Source organism: Pogoniulus pusillus, chromosome 5, assembly GCF_015220805.1.
Source record: "Pogoniulus pusillus isolate bPogPus1 chromosome 5, bPogPus1.pri, whole genome shotgun sequence".
Taxonomy (NCBI): Eukaryota; Metazoa; Chordata; class Aves; order Piciformes; family Lybiidae; genus Pogoniulus; species Pogoniulus pusillus.
Window position 1 is genome coordinate 10,179,892 of NC_087268.1, and position 23,429 is coordinate 10,203,320.

Here is a 23,429-nt window from a genome sequence, read left to right on the forward strand (position 1 = left end):
TCACCAGCTTTCTTGTAGGCCCCCTTCAGATAGTGGAAGGCCACAATAAGGTCTCCTTGGAGCCTTCTCCAGACTGAACAATTCCAAGCTCCTCATGGGAAACAGATGCCCCCAGATCATTCTTGTGGCCCTCCTCCAGATGTGTTCCAAGCGCTCCAAGATTAGTTCTTGCTGTTTATCCATGACTTCCAACTGATAGATGAGACAGAGTAAATAATGGCCCATCAGATTGCTCCTCTCACAATTTATGCTTCAAGTGAGCAAGGCAGACTTCAGAGCAGGGAACTAGCCTAGTGCACCTGCACAGCTCACAGTTATACAGTGAATTAATCTGGAAATGAATAAAGTTCTTGTGTTTGCCTAATGCAACATAACTGATCGTGTATTCAATGGACACAACAAATTGAATGCTTCAATTTTTTGTAGACTCAGTAAATAATTTAGATTGAAAAGGATCCCCAGAGGTCATCTATTTCAACTCTTCCTCTAAACATATATATTTAGATCAAGTTGCTCATCTGACTCATGAACAACTCTAAATAGAAAGGAAGTCCTATCTCCAAGGACAACCTGTTCCAGTATTTGCCCACCACCATGGTTTAAAAAAAAAATCCCTATATATAACTAGAATTTCCTGTGTTATCATCTGTGGCTGTTACCCATTGCTGTGCAACTCTTGACAGCCTGCTCCATCTTCTGAATAGAATCATAGAATTAACCAGGTTGGAAGAGACCTCCAAGATCATCCAGTCCAACCTAGCACCCAGCCCTGCCTAATCAACTAGACCATGGCACTAAGTGCCTCAGCCAGTCTCTTTCTGAACACCTTGAGGGACAGCGACTCCACCACCTCCCTGGGCAGCCCATTCCAATGGCCAATCGCTCTCTCTGTGAAGAACTTCTTTTCACATCCATCCTATATCTTCCCCAGCACAACTTGAGACTGTCCCCCCTTGTTCTGTTGATTGTCTGGGAGAAGAGACCAATCCCCACCTGGCTACAGCCTCCCTTCAGGTAGTTGTAGACAGCAATGAGATCTGCCCTGAGCCTCCTCCAGGCCAAAGAACCCCAGCTCCCTCAGTCTCTCCTCATGGAGCTGTGTTCCAGGCCTCTCATCAGCTTCACTGCCCTTCTCTGGACACGTTCCAGTACCTCAACATCTCTCTTCTGGTGAGGCAGCTGCAAACAGCAGTAAGGTCCGTACAAAGCCTTCCCATTCCACCCAGTCTCACCTACTGCATTATGCTCTGACCGTTTTCTCGGCTTTCTGCCAGACTTGCCTCATCCAGTCAGTACCTCAGTATAGAGATCACCGATGCCATACGGTAAGCACTAAGCAGAGGGCAAGGGTCGCTGCTGGCTATACTCCTTCCTGTGCATGGGTATCCTATCACGCTCCTCTTCAGAGTGTAAAACAAAACCAGATTACAACTGGGACAAGGAAGACCAGCAGCTGACGTTCAGATATTGTCTTTCTTTTAGGAGAAAACAGAAAAGGAAGAAAAGCGCAGGCCCAACGCGCCGAGCCGCAGCTGCCGCGCCAGCCCTGCCAGCGCTGGTACGGCTCTCACCCGTTGTGGTGCCTCACGCTGCAACGGGAAAACACACTTCACATCTCCTCGTCGCTCCTTCTCTCGGGCCCGTTTTGAGGTGGAGGACGCTCTTTTCGGTATCAGGGCTGCAAAGATACTTCTCCAGGGGCGCCCCGCTGCTCTCAGCGACATACTCGCGCCCCCCCTGAAGCGGCTTTCCCGACTGCAAGATGGCAGCTCCCGCCCTTCCGCCCGGCCTGCGCCTTGCCCGGTTCCAAGATGGCAGCTCCGTTCGCCCAGCGCGCTGAGCCCGCGCTGAGCGCCCGCCCCTGCCCGCCCCCGCAAGTACGCGCGGGCTGCTGACCTCACTTCCTCTTGTGCAGCAGCCATTTTGTCTCTCCGCCGCTGCTGCTGCCCGAGCTTCTTCCTCCCACCCGCCGCCGCTGGCTGCGAAACTCCAGTTCCCACCCCGGGCCTGCGCCCTGCCGGACCCGGGACCCACGCTCTCCGGCCTGGGCGAGGGGCCGCCGGCGGCGCGGGAGGCGCCTACCCTTCCCCGCTCAGCAGCGCATGCTCTCCCTGCCCCGGCAGGCGCCTCCGCAGCCTCACGGACCCCGCGGCGAGGGCACCGGGAGCGCGTTTCTCGCTAGGAGCCTGCCGCATGTGACTGGCCCCGGCGTGCCTGCCTCCGCCCCGGAGCCGACTCTGCATTCCGTTTCCCTCGCTGCTCTCCGAGAGCGGCGTGCCCTTGCCTGACGGCGAGAAGAGGAGCCTGGCGTGACTTTGAGGGCGCGGAGGCCACCCCTTCACCCTCCCCAGCCCCGTCCTCCAGCTTTGCCCCGCCATGTCCAGCGAGGAAAGCTACTTGGCCATCCTGCGCTACCTGACAAACGAACGGGAGCCCTACGCGCCGGGAACGGAGGGCAACGCCAAGCGCAAGATCCGCAAGGCAGCCGCCTGCTATGTCGTGCGCGGCGGCACCCTGTACTACCAGCGGCGGCAACGGGACCAGCAGCGCTTCACCGAGCTCGAGGTGGTGCTGCAGGCCGAGCGCCGCGCCCGCCTCATCCGCGCCGCCCACCTGGCGCCCGACGGCACCCACCGGACCCGGCTGCAGACCTGGCAGGGACTGTCGCAGAAATACTGGTGGCGAGGTGAGCAGGCGTGGCGGGGGGCGGCCGGGCAGCGAGAGAAGCCACACCGAAAGGAGGGCAGAGGGCGGCTGGTTGCAGTCCCCACGGCGCTGCGGCGGCGGCCGCGTTTCAGAGGAGGGTGGCAGTTGCTGGAGCGAGCGGGAGGGAACTGTCACTGGCTGGCGCCTCGGACCGCGCCGGCTCAGAGCGCGTCGGCTGTGGGTCACTCCTTAGCAGCAGGAATTGCCATGAGCGTTACGCCTTGGTCAGCAAAGTGTCCTGTGGCTTCTCTTTCCAAAGAAGAGCAGCCAGGCTGATGAAGTGCTTTAAGAGGAACGGGTGAGGGAACTGGTATTGTTTAGTCTTAAGAGGAGGAGACTGAGGGAAGATCTCCTTGCCCTCGACAGCTGCCTCGGAGGAGGCTGCAGTGAGGTGGGGGTCAGTCTCTTCTTGCATGCAACAAGTAGCAAGACGAAAGAAAATGAATGGCCGTAAGTTGTGCCAGGGGAGGCTCAGGTTGGGTATTAGGAAAATTTCTTCACAGCAGGGTTTATCAAGCATTGGGACAGGCTGCCCAGGGAGATGAATTCACCATCTCTGGAGGCTGTTTCAGAGATGCGTGCGTATGGTGCTTAGGGACAGTTCTGTGGCGGTCACTTAGCAGTAATGGTGGGCTTGTGAGCTCTAGGCACAAGGGGTTGGATATGATGATCTCAGAAATATCAAGAAGAGAACGTTGTGATTCTTTGTTCTGTGATTCTTAGGCGGTAAGTAGGATTTTGAATATATGGAGACACAGAGCAGGAGTCTCCCCATCCAGGTGTTACGTACAGCTTGCTTTGGGTAGTGCTTTGTCAGCCTTCTATGTGTTGTGTAGGGCGATAATCCATTTCATGTGACCTAGTTCAGCTTTTAACCTCCTAATACCTTTTCCAAATAGCATGCAGATGAGATGGTGTTTGTGTGTGTAAATAGAGCTGCCAGTTCTGGCCTGTAATCCTTGTGCTCATGTTTGTCTCTTTCTTCCAATAAGAAACCAAAAGGACCAAACTTATTCTCAACTGGATTTTGCATGATGTCACAGCCATTAGAAACGGGAGTGTGTGAACATCACTAATTCCCAACTGGGGCTTGCTTTCAGCTGAGTCAATGGCTCGATGTCCATGTTCCCTTTGGATTTGATGTAAGACTTTTAGTCTTACCTATCCACTGAGCAGATACCTCACTTGGCAGTTGCTCAGAGCCCAACTGTTCTTTGTGTTCCTTCTCTTGTGCTGGGTTTAACAATCTGTTAAGCTTTAGTTTTCACTGCCTTGATTTTGGGGTGTTTTATTCTAGCTACTACAGCCTGTCCTTTCAGTCTAGATCTCGTTGACTTGAAGATCTTCAATGTGAGAAGGTATTTGGTGTCTCATTGTGTCCATTCTGGTTCATCTTGCCTTTATCTAGGTTCTTGTGGTTGGCCCAGTGTTGGACTGTTCTGGCATCTGCTGTCATCCCGTGCTGGAAATTTCGTGCAGTAGTGTATCTTAATGTTCATGCACTGAGAATACCAAAACTCATGCCCAGCTTTCAGTTCAAGTGTTTTGCTACCTGTGTCTCCTTCCCCGGCGATTATAATCCTCTTCTGCTAGGGGACAGCAACTTTTGCCCAGTTACCATCCTGAAAAGGGTCTGTCTGCACTGTAACTAGGAAGCAGTGAGCTGAAGTGCAGCCCAATGGCCTGGAAGAGTGTTGAATATGGAATCTGAAGACCAGAAGCTTCCTGTCCTGAGAACTAGCTCTGGTTTCAGATGAAATCAAGGAAATGTGAAAATGTTTGAAATGGGCATGAATGTCTTGAAGCCTATGCTTTCATAATCCTTGGAGAGATATGTATGTAATGACAGCACATCTCTTGCTCTGAGACCATGTGAGGAGTGTGGATCTACCCCAGGTTTTTAAGTCATGCTGGGTTTTGAACTATAGAGCCACAGCTGTTAAATGTGCTTTCAATTTGTCCTAATGAAGAAAATTAATTTGGGTTGGAAGCCATACACTGAAAAAGCCTTGATACCTAGAAGAGGTTCCTGAGTTTAGGAGCTGTTGAGTTATTTGGTTATGTGGTTTGAAGTGCTGGTAGGAAGCTAATTTCTTTCAATCTCAAAATTGTACACAACTGTTTTAAGTAGGTGTTCATAATATGTATCAGCATCATGGAATGTAACGGAGTTGGTCCTAATTTTGCACCCTTAGGTGAACTTTCCAATTCTTGTCCCCATCAGTAAGACAAGCTGAGGTCTAGCTGGGTAGGCTACAGGCAATTTTCCTTGTTTTGGTTTTCTTAGTGTAAATGTATAAATACAAATAGTTTCTAGCCTTAAATCTTTCCCAGAGAATCTCCTTGATATACTTTGTTCTGAATGCTCTATCTCTAGGTAATTATGGATTACAGTGGTGATATAAAATGTCATGCAATAGTGAGAGAAGAACTGGTAAAAATAAATCAGAGAAGGAAAGTATAGCTGACAAACTTAATTTTTTAGGTATATAATGTTGTTTTGCTATTCACCTACATGCGTATGTGTTTAGGATAAGCTGAATGAAGATTAGAAGCCTAAGTAAGCTCCACTGTTTTTTCTTAGGTATTCTTAAGCAGGTTAAAGATTACATTAAAGAATGCAACAAGTGCCAGGAAAAGCTGGATCGTTCTAGATCTCTCTCAGATCCTTCTGAAATGCTGGAAGAATTAGGACTGGATGCAAAATCTCATGATGGCAGTAATGAAACAGATGATGAATTGAGTAACACAGCATCGATCCCAGCTACATCCCCAAAGCCTGTGAAGAAGAAGCCAATAGCAAAGCATGAGCTTATATTTGTAAGTACCATTGTTTACATCTGTGTGTAAAAGATGTTTGTTAATGCTGAGTGACCTATTTTCTGTTTTGATAATCTTGGAACAATAAGAGTACATTAGCATTGCCAAAGGTATTTTTTTGGGAATGTGTTACTGGTATATATGACATGAAATTCGTTATAGTTACATCACCTTTGAGAAACAGAATCACCTTAACTCCTATTTAAGCGTGTAGGACTCAAGGGAAAAGGAGGAGCAAAAGTGTAATGCATCACTTACTCGGATTTTCTTGAAACCTATGTTTGTTCCTTAAGTGATGCTGTATTACTATGTAAAAGTCTTGATGACAGCTGGGAGATTATACACATTTAAAGACTTTTGAATTTAAATTGCAGCGTTTCTGACTGTAGACTTTCTGATTTGGCATTGAAAAATACAGTCAGAAACCTGTTTGATTATCCATATCTTTCCCTTTTTTTCGTTGTGTGTTTTAACTTTTTGGTGGGTGGGTGAGATTTGATGAATTTACAGGAAGAGCACAATGGTAAAGTTTTAAAGCCTGTATTACACAGGCTTGAACTGATTGTACTTCTGCAGAAAATAATTCTTCTCTGTGTTTCAGTGTGAATGCTTAAAAAGGCATGGTCTGTAATGTTCTCAATGTTGTTTATGACAGGTTGACAGTAAGGGCCTTGTGAAGCAGTCATCCTCCAAACATTCTCAATCAGTCTTAAACCAACTGAATCAGCAGAGGCTTTCCAATCAGTTCTGTGATGTGACTCTGATGATTGAAGGAGAGGAGTACAAAGCTCACAAATCTGTCTTGGCAGCCAGCAGCGAGTACTTCCGAGAGCTCTTCATTGAAAAGGGAGCTGTCTCTAGTCACGAAGCTGTAGTGGATCTCTCAGGTGAATTGTTGTGGGTTTCAAAGCTAGAAATCATATCCTAAGTGAGGTGTACAGTATTTGATTCAATCTTTTCTTAAGTGTTCCTGATAACCGAATATTTTATCTTGATTTTTTCCCCTCTTGTAATCTAAAAATACTTTGTGTGGATTTTCAGTAGTGAAGGGATTGCTCTGCTTTTGCAAATGTGATTTTCCATAGTGAATACAGTATGTGATTTCATCTTGAAATTCCTGGGAGAGTTTGAATTGATTTTTTTTTTGCCTTGCTTAGACATGCTTTTTCCTTGTATTAATCCCAAACAAGGAAACAAGAGAATGAATACATCAGGAGGGGGTTGTTGACTGGCTTCTCGGAGCTGTTTAGTTGAACACATATGAAATTATTTCTTATGTCTCTGAAACATGATTATGTGTGTTTCTGCTTATTTCCACAAACCTTCTGGGACCTTGAAGATAGGAGATGATCTTAACATAAATGCTCTAAAAATGCCCTTATAGTGATGAAGAATATTGTATGGAACATGTCTACTGCATTGGTTTCTCATGAGTTTATTAACTGTATCTGTTGCTGCAGGAACAGTACATTTCTAGTATGATGGTCCAGAAGTTTTCCTAAATTAAATATTCATTATTTACAGATCTGGGAAGTTATACTAAATGCTTCTTTTTAAACATTTATCTCTTGTTAGCTGCTTCCTTGTTTTATTTTTGTGCCATATAAGTCCTGACTACTTTTCTAAATGTAGGAGGCCCAATAAGACTGCTTAAATCAAGGCGAATCTTCTTAAAAACTATTGTGGTGCTCTCAGCATCTTGAAACCTAGAGAACTCTGTTATGACACTACCTCAGTTCTACTTACTGTAAAGGCTGCATGTGTTTACTTCCACAAAAGAGGCAGGGAAGGTGCTTTTGTGTAAATTACCATTAATTAAATCCCAGGCATCAAATGTTGCTTGCAGATGTGTTTTGCTCTAAACTTCAGACTTAAGGTGAACTGTTGTATGATATTTTGGTGTAATTTGGGATCATGACTGCTCTAATCTCTTGTTTTACTCCTGGTAGGGTTCTGCAAGTCCAGTTTCCTACCTCTGTTGGAATTTGCTTATACTTCAGAATTAACTTTTGACTTCTGTAGTATGGCAGAAGTGGCCATGCTTGCCCAGCATCTCTTCATGCCAGAGGTCCTTGAAATGTGTGAAAATGTGCACAAACAGATGGAAGACAAACAAATCACAGTGTATCAGAAAGGAGACATTCAAACAGTAGAGTCAATACAAACTTCATCAGAGCAGAGTGAAGCTAGGATGCAGCCTGTAGGTGGTGCTGAGGAACCTGAGCTCACAGTGACAGTAGCTGTGAATGGAGCTCCTTCTGCTGGGATGGAGGAGCCAGCAGCACCACAGCCTGACCTACCACCAAAGCCTGTGGAGGCCACTCCAGATGATCTTTCAAATCCTGTGGAACAGCATGAAACAACTGAAAAGGATGTCAAGATGCAGCTGCTGGAGAGCATTTCTGACAGCAGCATGTCTGTTGTGGAGGCTGAGCCATCAGCTGTGGAAGCTATGCACACAAGAGGTCAACCAGAAACTGAGACAAATCAAAATGAAAGTGGTAAAACAAATGTAGATGCTGCTTCTGAAGATGGCTCAGAAGCACTCATGGAGCCCTGTGGTGGGCAAAGTGAAGAACAGATCACTTCAGTTTCACAACCAGAGAGCCTAGGTCAAGATGATGGCTACAAAAGCAAGCTTCGCCAGCGTTCTGTTAGCGAAGGGGGATATATCAGATTGCATAAAGGAATTGAAAAAAACCTGCAAAATAGAAAGACAAATCCTAAATCTGCAGTCCAGCAGGTATTCTATCTGTCTTTAGACTTGTGTCAGTAATCATCCAGTGTGTTCAGACCAGCCCGAAAAGACTCTTTCCTGATTCCAGGCACTGTTTATTTTTGTGGTGTGTTTTTTGGATTTGGTGTTTTTTAGGGGGGTCAGGGAGTGTTGTTTGTTTGAGCAATTAACATTACTGCAACCCCAAGTAATTTCTAAGATGTGAAAGTTGCACCAAAAAAAGACCCTAAATTCAATAATCAGCTTCCTTCATTGTTGATGTTTAGAATGCTCAGTGAGCTTAGCCCAGCTTGGGTATCTTCTCACAACTTCTGTGGCTGGACAGGTTTACCTCCTCTTTCAGATTCTTTGATCTGGGAAGATAATTCTTAAGTGTGTGTGTTGTCATAGTCAAATGTGTTTCTCATGGAGAAGTGAGACCCTGCATTTGTTAAGACTTGAAAACAGGGCACTGGAGATAAAGAATTGACATTTCGTGTCTGTTAAGATGTAATCAGAGGTTATAATAGTAGAGTCCTACCTTCAGATTGATGTCAGGTACAAAAAGGTTCAAAGAGCATTGGTAATACCAGCTCTAGAACTCAAACATGTTAAATACTAGTAATTGAATTAGTGAGTTTTTTGACTAAAACTGTCTTACTCTCCATTTTGGGAACCTTTCTTCTCAATACCTGTGGATAAGGTGACATTCACCTCACTGATCATCAATACATTTGTTTTGGTGACAGAGTCCACTTTGCCTTTCTCATTCCTTCTTTGGCGCTGTCCTTCACTCCAACTGTCAATTTCCAGAGATGTTCTGAGAGATCTTTGCTAGAGCCACTAGTCCCAGGATCATCTTATCATTACAGCACCCTTGTCGATAGAAATTGGAACATTAGACTCGTTTTTACAGAATCATGGAAATGTTAGGTGTTGGGAGGGACATCTGGAAATAATCAAGCCTGACCTCCATGCCAAAGCAAGATTGCCCAGGGCAGGCCATGCAGGAACACATCCAGATGCATCTTGAAAGTTTCCAGAAAGAGACTTGGCCATCTCTGGGCAGTCTGGTCCAGTGCTCTGTCACCTTCACAGCAAAGAAAATTTTCCTCATGTTGATGTGGGACTTCCAGTATTCCACTTTGTTACCCTTCATCATCTCTCTGGCACCAGTTGAAAGAGTTGATGAAATTCCCTCTCAGCCTTCTCCAGACTAAATGTTCCCATATCTCTCAGCTGTTTGTCATGGGAAATGTTCTGTTCCCAAGCTTTGGAACAGGCTGCCCAGGGAAGTGGTGCAGTCACCATCCCTGGAAATGTTTAAGATGTGTGGATGTGGTGCTTAGGGCCATGGTTTAGAGGTGGTGGCAGCTTAGTGGTGGTGGGATTGCAAGCTTTAAGCAAGTGGTTTGACTGGATGTCAAAGATTCCTTCCAGCCTTTACAGTTCCATCCTTGTAATCCTCTGTTGGATTCTATTTAGTAGTCTCCTGCCCCTCTTAAACTGGGGAGCCCAGAACTGGATACAGTACTCCAGATGTGGTCTCACCAGGGCAGAGTAGAGAGGCAGGAAAACTTCACCACCGGACACACACTTCTTGATGTGCCTTAAGATGTCATTGACTAGCTTGAAGCCTGGATGAAGTCAACAGACAGTGGAAAAGGGAAATAGGTTTGAACAGTTTCTTGGAGTTGAAGTTCAGGAATAGGTTTCTGCTTTTCTAAACTTCATAGCTTTTAGCATTTTTATCTTATGCATCCCTCTGCTTCTGTGATTCTGTTTGGGATCTCATTTAGTGTTGACCCTTCAGTGCTGGGTCAGGGATTGCACTGAAAGATCTTTGAGGTCTTTTCCACCTGAATGTATCCTGTGATTCTATGAGTTCTTCCCTCTTCCTCCTTGTCACTGGGTGCCATGTAAGAATTGGGAAGGAGTCAACTGCTTCCTGAGTTCAGTTTTGATGCTGGAAGAGTAACAGGAAGGAGAGATTGCGGGGAAAATACTGCTGGTTTTTGAGTTAAAATAATTGCAGTTGACATGCAGATGTTTGGGATGAAGCATGCTTTGTTTGACTGGATTATTTTACAAGTTGTTACTAATCGCCTACTGAGCAAAACTATTCTGGGGAGGTGGGGTGGCACAGTTTGTCCAAGTTCATATAAATTTCAAGAGCAGCAAAATAAAAAAAGGAAAAATGTAGTTGAGTTTGGTTTGAGAGACATGGAAGAGCTAGCACATTTTCCAAAACTCAGGTAGCTCATTTGTTTGAGAGAACAAGAACTAAAAATTAGCATATATTGTACTTTTTTTCCCTTTCCTTATTCTCAGAAACCTGAGGGGGAAGATACCTGATAGAGAAAATTTCAACCTGATCACTTACAGTTTTGTTTTTAAAGAATTTGACAGCAAGTTTCTACAAAGGAAAACAAGAATATCAGCTCCAGGTAGCACTGCAAATACTACCTAACAAAAAAAAATCTCTGGTGCCTTAAAAACTCACTGAATAAAGCTGGGATGTGTCTACCCAGAGAATACTTTGCTTCAATACTGTAGATTATTTTTTTAGTAGGTTATTAATAATTCAGTTTTTGCTGGCTGGTAGAAATTAATTAGGCTACTTAAATCTGATAACTTACATAGCAAAGAAAATGTAAATCCTGAAAAGGGAAGTTGAAGTCAAGGAGAATTTTGGAAACACTTGATAGAAGTTGTGACTGGCAGTATTTTGTGGTTCTTCTGTAAGCATCCTTTAGGTCTCCCTTAGGCAGTTGCTCAGTTGTTTAATAGGTAGTTGTCTCTGAACTGGTGGTAATCTGCCTGTATTTATAATCAGATTGCAGAGTGGTAGGGGTTGAAAGGGACCTGTGGAGATTGAGTGTAATCCCCCCTTGCCAGGGGAGGTTTAGACAGCAGGAAAAATTTGTCTCCCTGGAAGAGTGGTCAAGCATTGGAACAGACTGCCTGGTGAGGTGGTGTAGTCACCATCCCTGGAGGCGTTCAAGAAATGCATGGACATGGCACTCTGGGGCATGGTTTAATGGCCATGGTGGCATGAGGTTGATGGTTGAACTCGATGATTTTAGAGGCCTTCTGCAACCAAAGCAGTTCTGAAATTTGAGAAATCTAGTTCAACCCCTCTGCTAAACCATAGTTTATAAATTATAGAAAGTATTAACTATGCTTGATAAACTATGGTTTGTATCTTTGAAACAAGACCCATTTTTCACCCACTGTGACATTTGTAGCGATGCAGTGAACTGAAAGGGGGTAACTTTCTAGCAACTAAATGAAGTGAGTGAAGTGCTGATTGATACCCACCTGAACATGAGCCAGCAGTGTGCCCAAGTGGCCAAGAGAGCCAATGGCATACTGGCCTGCATCAGGAATGGTGTGGCCAGCAGGAACAGGGAGGTCATTCTGCCCCTGTACTCTGCACTGGTTAGACCACACCTTGAGTACTGTGTTCAGTTCTGGGGCCCCCAGTTTAGGAGGGACATTGAGATGCTTGAGCGTGTCCAGAGAAGGGTGACGAGGCTGGGGAGAGGCCTTGAGCACAGCCCTACGAGGAGAGGCTGAGGGAGCTGGGATTGTTTAGCCTGGAGAAGAGGAGGCTCAGGGGTGACCTTATTGCTGTCTACAACTACCTGAGGGGTGGTTGTGGCCAGGAGGAGGTTGCTCTCTTCTCTCAGGTGGCCAGCACCAGAACGAGAGGACACAGCCTCAGGCTGTGCCAGGGGAAATTCAGACTGGAGGTGAGGAGAAAGTTCTTCACTGAGAGAGTCATTGGACACTGGAATGGGCTGCCCGGGGAGGTGGTGGAGTCGCCATCCCTGGAGCTGTTCAAGGCAGGATTGGACGTGGCACTTGGTGCCATGGTCTAGCCTTGAGCTCTGTGGTAAAGGGTTGGACTTGATGATCTGTGAGGTCTCTTCCAACCCTGATAATACTGTGATACTGTGAAGTATGACAGTAACAGAGAGCAACACCTTTGCAGAGGAAATGTGAAATGCAGTGTAGTAAAGTTCATCAGTAGGTTACGTCTTTCCAACTTAGGTTGCCATGAAGCTGGTACAAAGAGGGAAAAAAATGAAGCAGCCCAAAAGAGAGACCACAGAAAACAATGAAGCAGAAGCTCATCATAAATGCAACGAGTGCGGAATGGAGTTCCAGCGGCGTTACGCGCTTATAATGCACACACTGAAACATGAAAGATCTAAGGATTATAAATGCCCAGTAAGTTTGACTTTTATTTTTGTTTTCTGTAAAACTCTCTTTTTGAAATATTGTTCACTAATGATGTTAGTAATTCTTTTCCTTGCCTCTCTTTGTACATGTGTTAGTTTTCCTTATGGATTTCAGAGATGATCATAGTCCTGATCTGGAGTGGTGTAAATGTCACTGTGTGACATGGGAGTGCATTTGCTGCTCCAGACAGTGCTGGACTGGGCTCTACTTTTGACCTTGCCTGTAAATGTGACTGTTTGGATTAGCCTGGAAGTTTGGCTTACTGGGAAATGATCAGTTACTCTGTAACTGTAAAATTCAGAACATAGAAATATTAATTAACTGTAAATAAAATACTAATTGGTGTCTAGCTAATCATATTGCTATACTTGAAACCTTTGATTACCCTTCAGAAAAAAAATTGGAGTATTAAATGCAACAGTGAAGTGGGAATTTTTTTCTCCAGTTGTGTGAAAGAGTTCAGTGTGGTGCCCCTCTGTGAGCCTCTCTTGTCCTAACAATTAACAGTAATAATAAGAGGACTTAAATTGTAATAAAAAGGTAAAAGTAATAAAATGCTAAACAATAACAGGATTGAGACAAGCCACAGAAGAAGGGTTAATCTGAAAGAACATAGGAGAAACGAAGATTTTTTTTTCACATCTGAAGTAATCTTTTTTAGTTGTCAGCAAAAAAACTTGTCAGAGATGAATGAAACTTTTAGCTATCTGTAGATCTGAAACAGCTTTAGAGATTTGATTTTTATGGCAAGTATAAAAGACAACAGCCTTCTTGTCCGTTTTCCATAATGATGCAGATGTGCACTTGAGAAATATTTTATGAATATGACTTAATTATTAAAATCATAATCCCCAAAGGGTTAGCAGTTGCAAGGAAGATAGGAGGGAGCAGCTATACAAATAGTTCTGTATTCACATTTATACTTTCAAAATTAATTCCTAAGTTTAGTCAACTAAGAGTTAGATATCTAAGCTTTTAATGAGTTATTTTTGAGTAGTAAATACAAAATGAAGTGAAAATTTTCTTTTCCCTCCCAGTTGTGTAAAAAAGAGTTCCAGTACGGTGCCTCTCTGCGAGCTCATCTTGTCCGGCACACTCGGAAGACGGAGGTGAACACTGCGGCTGCTGGTTCAGAAGCAGGTGTCCCTTCAGTGAGAGGGAGAACTAAAAGAGAATTCATTTGTGATATCTGTGGAAGAACTCTCCCCAAGCTTTATTCTCTCAGAATACACATGCTCAAACATACAGGTGTAAAACCACATGCATGCAAGGTAAAGTCCTTTTACCCTGTCATCAGATGAGTAATGCTTTTCTTGCTATTTTAGGATTGGTGCTCTGTCCTAAAATTTAGGGTGCTTCAGAATGGAGAGAGCTACTGTAACCTTCTTGATGACAATTCTTGTAGTCCAATATTAAGAACTACAATGAAGTTGGTTCATGGAAGTTCATATTTCTTTACCTAGAAGAGTGTTTTCTTGAGCATTCTTTCTCACAAGCCATTTCTGTCACTGGTGTGAAATCACAGGCTTAGCCATCCTAGTTCTGAATAAAATGCAGGAGGTTTTGTTGTGTTTGAAGTTAAACACCTACTACAAAATTTTATTTGTCCTGCAACTGAACATGGATCATGTTTTTAGGTTTGTGACAAGACCTTTACATATAAACATGGATTAAAAATGCACTTAGCTCTCCATGAAGTACAGAAACAATTCAAGTGTGACTTGTGTGAGAAGTCTTTTGTCACCAAAAGAAGTCTACAGGAGCACATGAGCATTCATACAGGTAAATCATGCAAAAGACGATCCTTTATTTGTCTGTTATGTGCTTTGAACTTGAACATTGTTCTTCAGTGTCAAAGGAGATATTTTTACTGGCCAGGCAGCTGAGGTGGAGATAAGTAGTCATTTTACGTTTATTTGCTGGGCTTATTTTACCATAGTTTAATCTTATCATGCAAATGTTCTGGAGAAGAAGTAGGATCATGGCTGATCTGTTCATGTGTTTTTATGTGTGTATTTAATGCCTGTATGATGTCCATTCAATGAAGATAGGCAACAGGCTGGAATCTTTTGGAGCACTTGCATCTCCAACCTATCTTTTCAGAGGAAAACATGGAAATCTGAATTTCAGACAATACCTATATATATATTTTGCAAGATTTGCTGTGCTAATACTGAACTTTTATATAACCTGGTGCTTTGAAAGATCCTAGCCTATGAAAATATAGTAATTCACTCAAGCAGAGTTTTGAAATGGGGATGTGTAGAAGTTCTCTATGCTTCTTGTTTCCCAAGTTGGGTGGAATAAAACATAAGAGACTGTTCCTGTTAAGACAGTTTGATCTAAAATGAAGACCTATATATTGGTAGCCAGCACTCCTGCACTGAGGAATGAGAGTGGATAAATTCTGTTTTAAGGTGTTTGACAAATTCGAGACGTAACACATCTGTAAGCTGCAGCGTTGGAGAAATTGCATGTTACATGAACACAGGAAATTGTGGTTTTTTTTCACATAAGATGACAATTTTTTAGGCTGTTCACATTTCATGGCTAATTAGTAGCTGCAGTGTTGTACCTGTGTTTAAAAACCTGCAACAAAGTGACTTGTTGCTCTCTCCTTTACGTGTTTGCATATTGGCACATATGAAATACACTTCAAAATTCCATCTGTGTGTAATTGAACCAAGTTGTAGCACTCATCTGATTACTTAGGATAAATTATATGAGAACAACAAAACATGAAGCACCACAGTGATACAGAGGCCTGGCTTCATGACATGTTTTGTTTTCTTTTTATCAGGAGAATCTAAATACCTTTGCTCCATCTGTGGAAAATCTTTCCACAGGGCATCAGGACTCAGTAAACACATAAAGAAACACCAGCCAAAGCCTGAAGTTCGTGGATATCAGTGTACTCAGTAAGTTGGTTGGTGAGGTTTTTCATTGTGGGTTTTTTCCCCCCCTTAATACTTAATGATTCCAGTAATTTTAAAGATAAAGAGCAGTTCCTTGTAACATGAAACTGTTCAGTGTCCCAGAATAAAACTTTCAAAGCATGAAATCAATGAATGGACTGCACTGCAGTACACAGTTTGGCAAACAGTTCTGTAGGGACCTCATTAATGAAGACACACTGAATATTGGAGTGAACTTGATAAAGCATACATGACCTCTTAGATAACATTGCACTATGGATTTTAATTTAGCTTTAACTTCCACTCTAACTGGTAACTGGAGAGAGATGAGTCTTAGTGTGTTAGACAAACATGGGGTGCTTCTTCCATGACCAAGCAGACTAGGAGAACATTTCTAATGAGATCTGTAAAAGTACCAATGGTGCTTTATTTCCAAACTGTCAATTATTTAATTGGGAGGGGTTGTACAACTTGTATGACTGCCTGCATGTGACTCTTGGTTTTAATGGAAGCTTTAATTACTCTGGTAATGCTGCTGTGTACTAGCAAACCAGTATTTTCTGGCAGTTGAAAACTCAGTTTAATGCTGTCAGCCATGTGGTTTTTTTGGTGCTTTGGAAAGCTAAAAATATCCACTTAGAAATACCAAGAATAGAGTTAATAGGATCTACAACAGGGCAGAATTGCTTAATGAAACATACCAGGAAGGGCAGCTTTGGTTTTGAAGAAATATGTTTTAAATTTTCTTGTACAAGGCAGCACAGTCTGTGGATGCAAAAGGTGACCTTGACAGTGAAGATATTCTGATCCTCATCTCCATCAATGCACACACAGTCCTTGCTGCTTCTGCTGTGAAGAGCTCTACTAACAATGTCATTAATGCTGTCCCAAATGCTTTAGGAGAGCTTCACGAAGGAAGAGGCAGACTTGACTTTCCTAGTTTAGTGGGTCAGTGTGTAAATCTCCCTGCCAGGCTTGAGTTGGAGGTTCTGGCCCCAGCTACAAAGTGGGTATTTTCCAAATATGTTTGTGGGAGTTTGCTGGTGAAAATTCAATGAAATTTCATTTAGTGTTGTGTGGTGATGGTTGCTTCTGTGATGTTTTTTACTAATTTTGCAACCCTTGAGAGGTGAGCACTAAATATCAACCCTATTCAAGCACCTTGGGGGTCTTTGTGACACTTTTTGATGTGGATTTGCAAATGCAGCATCTCTGAGAGACTGTTTGAACAGAAGCCGTCAGGTTCTCCAGCTGATAAGGATGATGTTCGAGTGTCTGAGGAACTGTTCATCCCCTTTTCGGGTTTTCTTCACTTTTTTCTGTCCTTCTCAGAAGTGATGAAGACTTTCCACAGGGGTTATTCCTCAGGAACTGGAATCCAGTAAAAGCATTTACCCATGAAAACAGACATTGGAATCATCTCCCCTAGCAGTGGATTGCCCTACTTTAGACAGGTTTAAGACTCAGCTTGACAGGGTGTTAGGCCATCTCATTTCACCTACAGTGTGACCTAGAAAGGTTGGACCAGATGATCCTTGGGGTCCCTTCCAACTTGGCATTCTGTGATTCTAGTTGAGTGAAAAGTCATCTGTTACTATCCTTGTAAGTTCATGTGTTACCATACACATTTCTGAAGATTTCCAGTTGGTTTGCTTCTGATTATTCCCTTTAGAAGTAACAAAAGAAACATAGTTGACCCATAACAGGCAAAAGCGTCTCAGAGGTCCTCAGATTATGTTTTGGGCTTCCAAATAAGCTGCTGTTCTTTTAGATTTCTTTTCCATGAGTATATGAAAAAGAAAATAGTTTGGGTTGTATCATCTACTTCCAATGACCTTGCTGAGGGCAGGGACACCTTCCACTAGACCAAATCACTGCAGTCTGGAAAGGGATGTGGTATTTTTCGTAGTTACTAGTGACAGAAAGAATTGTCTTCTCCATATCCTCAGATGCCATTAAGTAAGAGCATTCCAGTGCCTTTGGAATCAGGGTCACCAAGATCGTTCTGATGCAAGATGCTAAAACCATTTCTGTTACAGGTGCGAAAAGAGTTTCTATGAAGCCCGAGATCTTCGGCAGCACATGAACAAACACTTAGGTGTGAAGCCATTCCAGTGTCAGTTCTGTGGCAAGTGTTACAGCTGGAAAAAAGACTGGTATTCTCATGTCAAGTCTCACTCTGTCACAGACCCTTATAGGTAAGGAGAAATTGGTTCGACAACTAAAATATGCTCATCAATTTGAGGTTCTAGAGATCCATAGCCAGTTGACAAGGAACTGCCCAGTCTAAAAGTACCAACTGATCAGTGTTGGTTGGGGTCTTGAGTACTTGAGAACAGAGGAGTGAAGTCAGTGTAGTCCAACTGTTAACATGCTGGCACAATTCTGGAACTAACACCTGTGAAATTTTAAGAGGATAAATGATGAAACTAGAAATGCTTTGTATGTTATCTCACTTGTGGAATGGTGAAGTGGAAGCTTGGTGGCTGTGAATAATAGAAAATGGATTTGAGTCCAACAGTGCTCTTTCTAATTATGGAGCTACTTATTACAGGAGATCATTCCATCAAACCCTGCCTACTACAATTAAAGTGCATTTTGGTTTCAAAAGCATAATATAAGCATAGAGTAATGGTTTCAATAGATTGTTCTCTTGATGTATTTCAGGTGCAATGTATGTGGTAAAGAATTTTATGAGAAAGCTTTGTACAGAAGACATGTGAAGAAGGCCACACATGGCAAAAAAGGAAGAGCAAAACAAAATCTGGAACGAGTTTGTGAGCATTGTGGAAGAAAATTCACTCAGCTCCGGGAATATAGGAGGCACATGAACAATCATGAAGGTATGTAGGAAACAAATAGCCATGACATCTCTCAACCTCTGAAAGTATTATGAGTAAAGGGGTAGTTGTTCCTTGGAGTTTATGTATGTCTTGTGTTGGAAGATGCATGAAGGTTCTCACAGATTCCCCAGTTAGCTTTACGCTAGTCCTGGTTTCTGATGTTGCTTTCAGTGACACCCAGAAGTGTCTGTTTGAATCTTCTGTGGTCACACACAGCGGCAGTGACAACTTGTCCTTCTCAGAAATTTAGTGGAACAGAAACTGTTTAGCAGTGACTGAAAGATTTCTGGCAAAGAATTCATAGAATCAGAAAATGCATCAAGTTGGAAGGGGCCCTTGAAGGTTATGTTGTCCAATCCTGCAGTGAACAGTCATTTTCAACTAGATCAGGTTGCTCAGGGCCCCATCAAGTTTGACCCTTGAATGTCTCCAGTTATGGATCCTCCACCACCTCCCTGGGCAACCTGTTGCAGTATTTTACTAGAATCATAGAATCATAGAATCAAGCAGGTTGGAAGAGACCTCCAAGATCATCCAGTCCAACCTATCACCCAGCCCTATCCAGTGAACTAGACCATGGCACTAAGTGCCTCATCCAGTCTTTTTTTGAAGACCCCCAGGGACGGTGCCTCCACCACCTCCCTGGGCAGCCCATTCCAATGGGGAATCACTCTCTCTGGGAAGAACTTCTTCCTAATATCCAGCCTATACCTACCCTGGCACAACTTGAGACTGTGTCCCCTTGTTCTACTGGTGGTTGCCTGGGAGAAGAGGCCACCCCCCACCTGGCCACAATGCCCCTTCAGGTAGTTGTAGACAGTAATAAGATCACCCCTGAGCCTCCTCTTCTCCAGGCTAAACAACCCCAGCTCCCTCAACCTCTCCTCATAGGATTTGTGCTCCAGGCCCCTCACCAGCTTTGTTGCCCTTCTCTGGACATGTTCCAGCACCTCATCTTTCTTGAATTGAGGGGCCCAGAACTGGACACAGGACTCAAGGTGTGGCCTGACTAACCTTGTGAAGAGCTCTGATGTGGAAAAACATTCTCCAGTTTGAAAGGTGCACAGAGTTAACAAAATATCCTTCAAACAGGAGAGTGATTGGCCTGAATTGCTCGTAAAAATCACGGAATGGTAGGGATTGGAAGGGACCTCTAGAGGTTGTCCAAACTCCTGCTAAAGCAGAATCACCTAGGGATCACAAAGGACACATCACAAAGGAATGTGTCCAGTTGGGTTTGGAAAGTCTCCAGAGAAAGACTCCACAACCTCTCTGAATAGCCTGGTCCGGGTCTTCGACACCCTCACAAGTAAGGAAGTTTCTTATGTTGAGGTGGAACTTCCTGTGTGTCAGCTCATACCTGTCGTTCCTTGTCCTGTTACTGAACACCACTGAAAAGAGACTGCACCTTCATCTTGACAGCCACCCCTCAGATATTTATAGACTTTGATAAGATCCCCTTTCAGCCTTCTGAAGACTGCTCAGCCCCACATCTCTCAGCCTTCCTTCATAGGAGAGATGTGTAAGTCCACTAACCATCCTCATAGCTCTGGACTCTCTCCAGATCTCTTCAATGCAGACAATGGTTTGTCATATTACTGTTCTCTCTGTCCCTTCGTGTGCCTATTTACAGATACTGACAGTCATCTTCTTGTTTTGCCTTTGAGCACAGGTGTGAAGCCATTTGAATGTCTCACTTGTGGAGTAGCCTGGGCAGATGCACGTTCGCTGAAGCGCCATGTGAGGACACACACCGGAGAACGTCCCTACGTCTGCCCGGTGTGCAACGAGGCTTACATCGACGCCCGCACGCTCCGCAAGCACATGACCAAGTTTCACAGGGACTACGTACCCTGCAAAATTATGCTGGAGAAAGATACTCTCCAGTTTCACAACCAGGGGACACAGGTGGAGCATGCCATCAGCATTTTAGCAGCAGATGTGCAGGAACAAGAAGCTGGGATTAGTGTTGAGAGTGGTGAGATTGAGACTGTGGTAGTGACAGAAGAGACTCTCGAAGCCATCGAAGCAGTTTCAGCTACAGAGGAATGTACACCAGTCTCCACTCTTTCTGACCAAAGCATAATGCAGGTGGTAAATTATGTATTGGCTCAACAGCAAGGACAGAAAGTGGCTGAGGTGACACAGGCCGTCGAAACTGTAGAAGTGGCTCATGTTACAAAGACAGATTGAATACAATGTAAGAGGGCATGAAGGGTGAGGCTTGAAGGTCTGTGGGAGATGGGTACTTCTTTGGGTGTCCGAGGCTGTGGACAGGGAGGTTTGAAGATTTGTGGGAGCTAAACATTTATCTGTGTCTGAGGCTGTCGACAGGGGAAGTCTTAGTATCTGTAAGAGTGAAACAGGTGGGTATCTGAGGCTGTGAGCAGTGAGGTTTCAAGGCCTGTAGGAGCAAAGTATTTGAGGCTTACAGTGATGCCCGTTTTCAAACAGCTAACCCCCACTACTAAATGTCTTGGTGATGGAAAACTGCACCATGCACTGTGGGGAAAAATTAAGATGCTTCAGTATGTGCCAAGATTTGTGCACACACTGTACAAAAACCAAGTAAGAAAATGTTGGAATAATAATATTTTCTGCCTCATGAAGTGTCATGCTGTGACCTATAAAAAATGAAACATAAAGAGACTGCACTAGAAAGAAGAAATACACAGCTATTGGTAGTGTATTTTCCTTTGGTTTTCATCTTTTTACTTCAGTTTTCATGTGTTTCATCCAGTTTGTGAGAGAACTACAAAGCCTGTTTACTCACCAAGACAAGGTGATTGTAAAATGCTTCATGTGACACAGAAAACTGCAGGCTTTCTGAATTGGGGTATAGGCACTATCAGCAATTAGTGAAGTTGTTTTGAAGACCACCTTCCAGTTCCAAGTTGATTGCAAGGCTGAGGTTCATCAAAGTGCTGTAAAATATTTGACAGGTGATGGGCCAGGGTCCTCTACAGTCAGAGGAAGTGGTTATCTGAGATGGATTGTGACTTTGAGGCCAGGGAGATTGCTTAGAGAAGTAAACTGCTTCTTGCTTGTAAGCAAGCTCATGCTTGATCCATCCTCTGTGCACAGCTATGTTTTAATGATGTGTGGCTGTGTAAAGGGAACTGTCACTTGCATTGCTGTGTGGAGCCACAGCAGACAACCTAATGATTGGTGTTTCTTAATTTTTCATTACATTTGATGCAGAAACTCTCCAGTAAAAGGTTTAGTTTACAGTCTGACCTTGTCTTGTAGCATGGTGGAAAGAGGAGCCCTACTAATTCCCAAGCAGAGGACACAGCAATATGAGGGTAGAGAGTGGTTAAGAACCTTAGTATGAGCTAAAAGTTAGTCTCAAAATTCCCAGTTTCCAGAAAGTTTTTGGTTGTTTTTTACTGCTGCTGTAAGAAAATGTTTCTAGGGCAAATAAATTACTTGGTATTGCATCAGAGAGATGAAAGAATTCTTACTATTTTCTAGTGAGGAAGTATCACTACCATGCTTGCCCCAAATTTCAGTGTCTCTGACTTAATAACATGAACAGTGCAGATTTGAATGTGGACAGGGGGTTGTTTTGGGTGATTGTTAAGCAAGATTAACACATTTGTTGAGGGAACATGACCACTCTGAATTGTATTCTTTAAACTGTTTTCAGTCTCTAGTGTTAAATGCTTCCCAGCTTTGCCAGGAGCAAGATACTCAAGGGGCTAGAAGTCTGGGCTACTGCAGGGTAAACTTAATAAATTAGATGCATGTAACTTAATACTGATGAAGTTGGATGCATCTAATTTTTAGGTGCATCCACCTTAATAAAATTAGATGCCTCTAACTTCATCAAGTGCAACTACCTGTGAAAGTTTCACTGCACAAAATGGAAGCCAAATCTGTGACAGAACCACCTCATTTGAATTAGTATTTTTACCTTTCATAGTCATTTGAGTGTCCACTGAGCTCCAAGAAGGAGTGCTCTTTTCATACTTTGCAAGCATGTAGATAAACAGCTGTTGGTTTTTGGTTTTTTAAGCAATACACAGTCTGGGTTCCTGCCTCAAGTCTGAATTAAGCTGTAGAAGATTAATTAAAGAATTAAATTCATGGGAAAAAAAGGCTCAAGGTCTTCCTGCAGATGAATAATGTAGTTATATATTTTGCAGCCCTTTACTAGTCTGTTCTTCTAGAAAATTATCAAGTGGAATAAAACTTTGAGTATTTCAAACTAAATAAAAATACTAGTAAGTGGAATTTGCTTTTTTTGTATTGTCAGGAACCCAGAGAAGAGCCATCCTGGTTCATTTAAATCCTGCCATTGTGATGGGAAACAATTTAGAAGTGCTAGGGGAACTTGGAAAATTGACTTCAATGTTTGTATCCTGCAATTATGTATTACTCAAGTGAGGTAAGGTTCAAGGACAAAATGCTGTAAATAGTGCTAGGGTATGATCTGTATATTTAGTGTGGTACCTTACAACCAGAATATGACCAGCACCTGTAGTTTAATCCTCGGTGCATTTATTTATTGACCCATTTGGAAGAAGCAAATCTGAATTTCAGAGCCTTGTAGCCCACTGTACAAAGTGCTTTCACTGACTTGACAGCCTGCTATTTAGAAACAAACCCCCCCACCAAGCTGACAAAACAAACCTCAATGACAAGAAAGCAGTTTTTTTTCTGAACGAGACTCCAGGCTGAAAGTGGTGGCACCCCTCTCCTAACACACTGTGCCTTAGCTTCTCAGAATGGCATGAGGGAAGTAGGGAGTGTCACTCTAAGCTTTGCTGTCCCTGTGAAATTGCCTTATGTTCTTGACTTCAGCTCTTATTTAAGATGTTCAGCACCCTCCTGCAGCCTATTTGGAGTCAGACTGCAAAGGGGCAGTTACTATTTAATTTGATTTATTATTTTTTTTAAATTAAAGCTTGAGACATGTCCATGGATGAAGTGAATTCCTGTACATAACGAATTTGATTTGTACATTCTGCTGCTTTTATTTAGTGTTAGATGTATAAAGTTATGGTTATTTCTGTCATTAATAAACTGAGCGTTGCCTTGAATTACTCTTTGAAGCAACTTTTCTTGGGGGAGGGGAGTAGAAGGGAGGGGGAAGGGAATGTTGCAGTGTCCCTGCTCACTGCAGGGGTATTGGACAAGATGGCCTGTAAGGGTCTCTTCTAATCCGTGAATACAAAG

General features: G+C 43.3%; 1 protein-coding gene across 1 annotated transcript; it reads left to right on the forward strand.

Moving 5' to 3' along the window:
- The first annotated feature begins 1,930 nt into the window (after positions 1–1,930).
- On the forward strand, positions 1,931–23,293 carry ZBTB11 (zinc finger and BTB domain containing 11). The gene is made up of 11 exons (XM_064143162.1): positions 1,931–2,686; positions 5,291–5,526; positions 6,182–6,413; positions 7,476–8,269; positions 12,299–12,478; positions 13,528–13,761; positions 14,128–14,272; positions 15,291–15,408; positions 17,445–17,603; positions 18,073–18,248; positions 19,921–23,293. The coding sequence occupies exons 1-11, from the start codon at positions 2,377–2,379 to the stop codon at positions 20,439–20,441; spliced, it is 3,105 nt and encodes a 1,034-aa protein (XP_063999232.1). The 5' UTR covers positions 1,931–2,376; the 3' UTR covers positions 20,442–23,293.
- Positions 23,294–23,429: the final 136 nt, after the last annotated feature.

Coding starts and splice junctions, on each gene's coding strand:
- ZBTB11 (XM_064143162.1), top strand. CDS start 2,377: ATGTCCAGCGAGGAAAGCTACTTGGCCATCCTGCGCTACCTGACAAAC. Junction 14,273..15,290: donor GCACATGAGCATTCATACAG/GTAAATCATGCA, acceptor TCTTTTTATCAG/GAGAATCTAAATACCTTTGC. Junction 17,604..18,072: donor TCTGTCACAGACCCTTATAG/GTAAGGAGAAAT, acceptor GATGTATTTCAG/GTGCAATGTATGTGGTAAAG.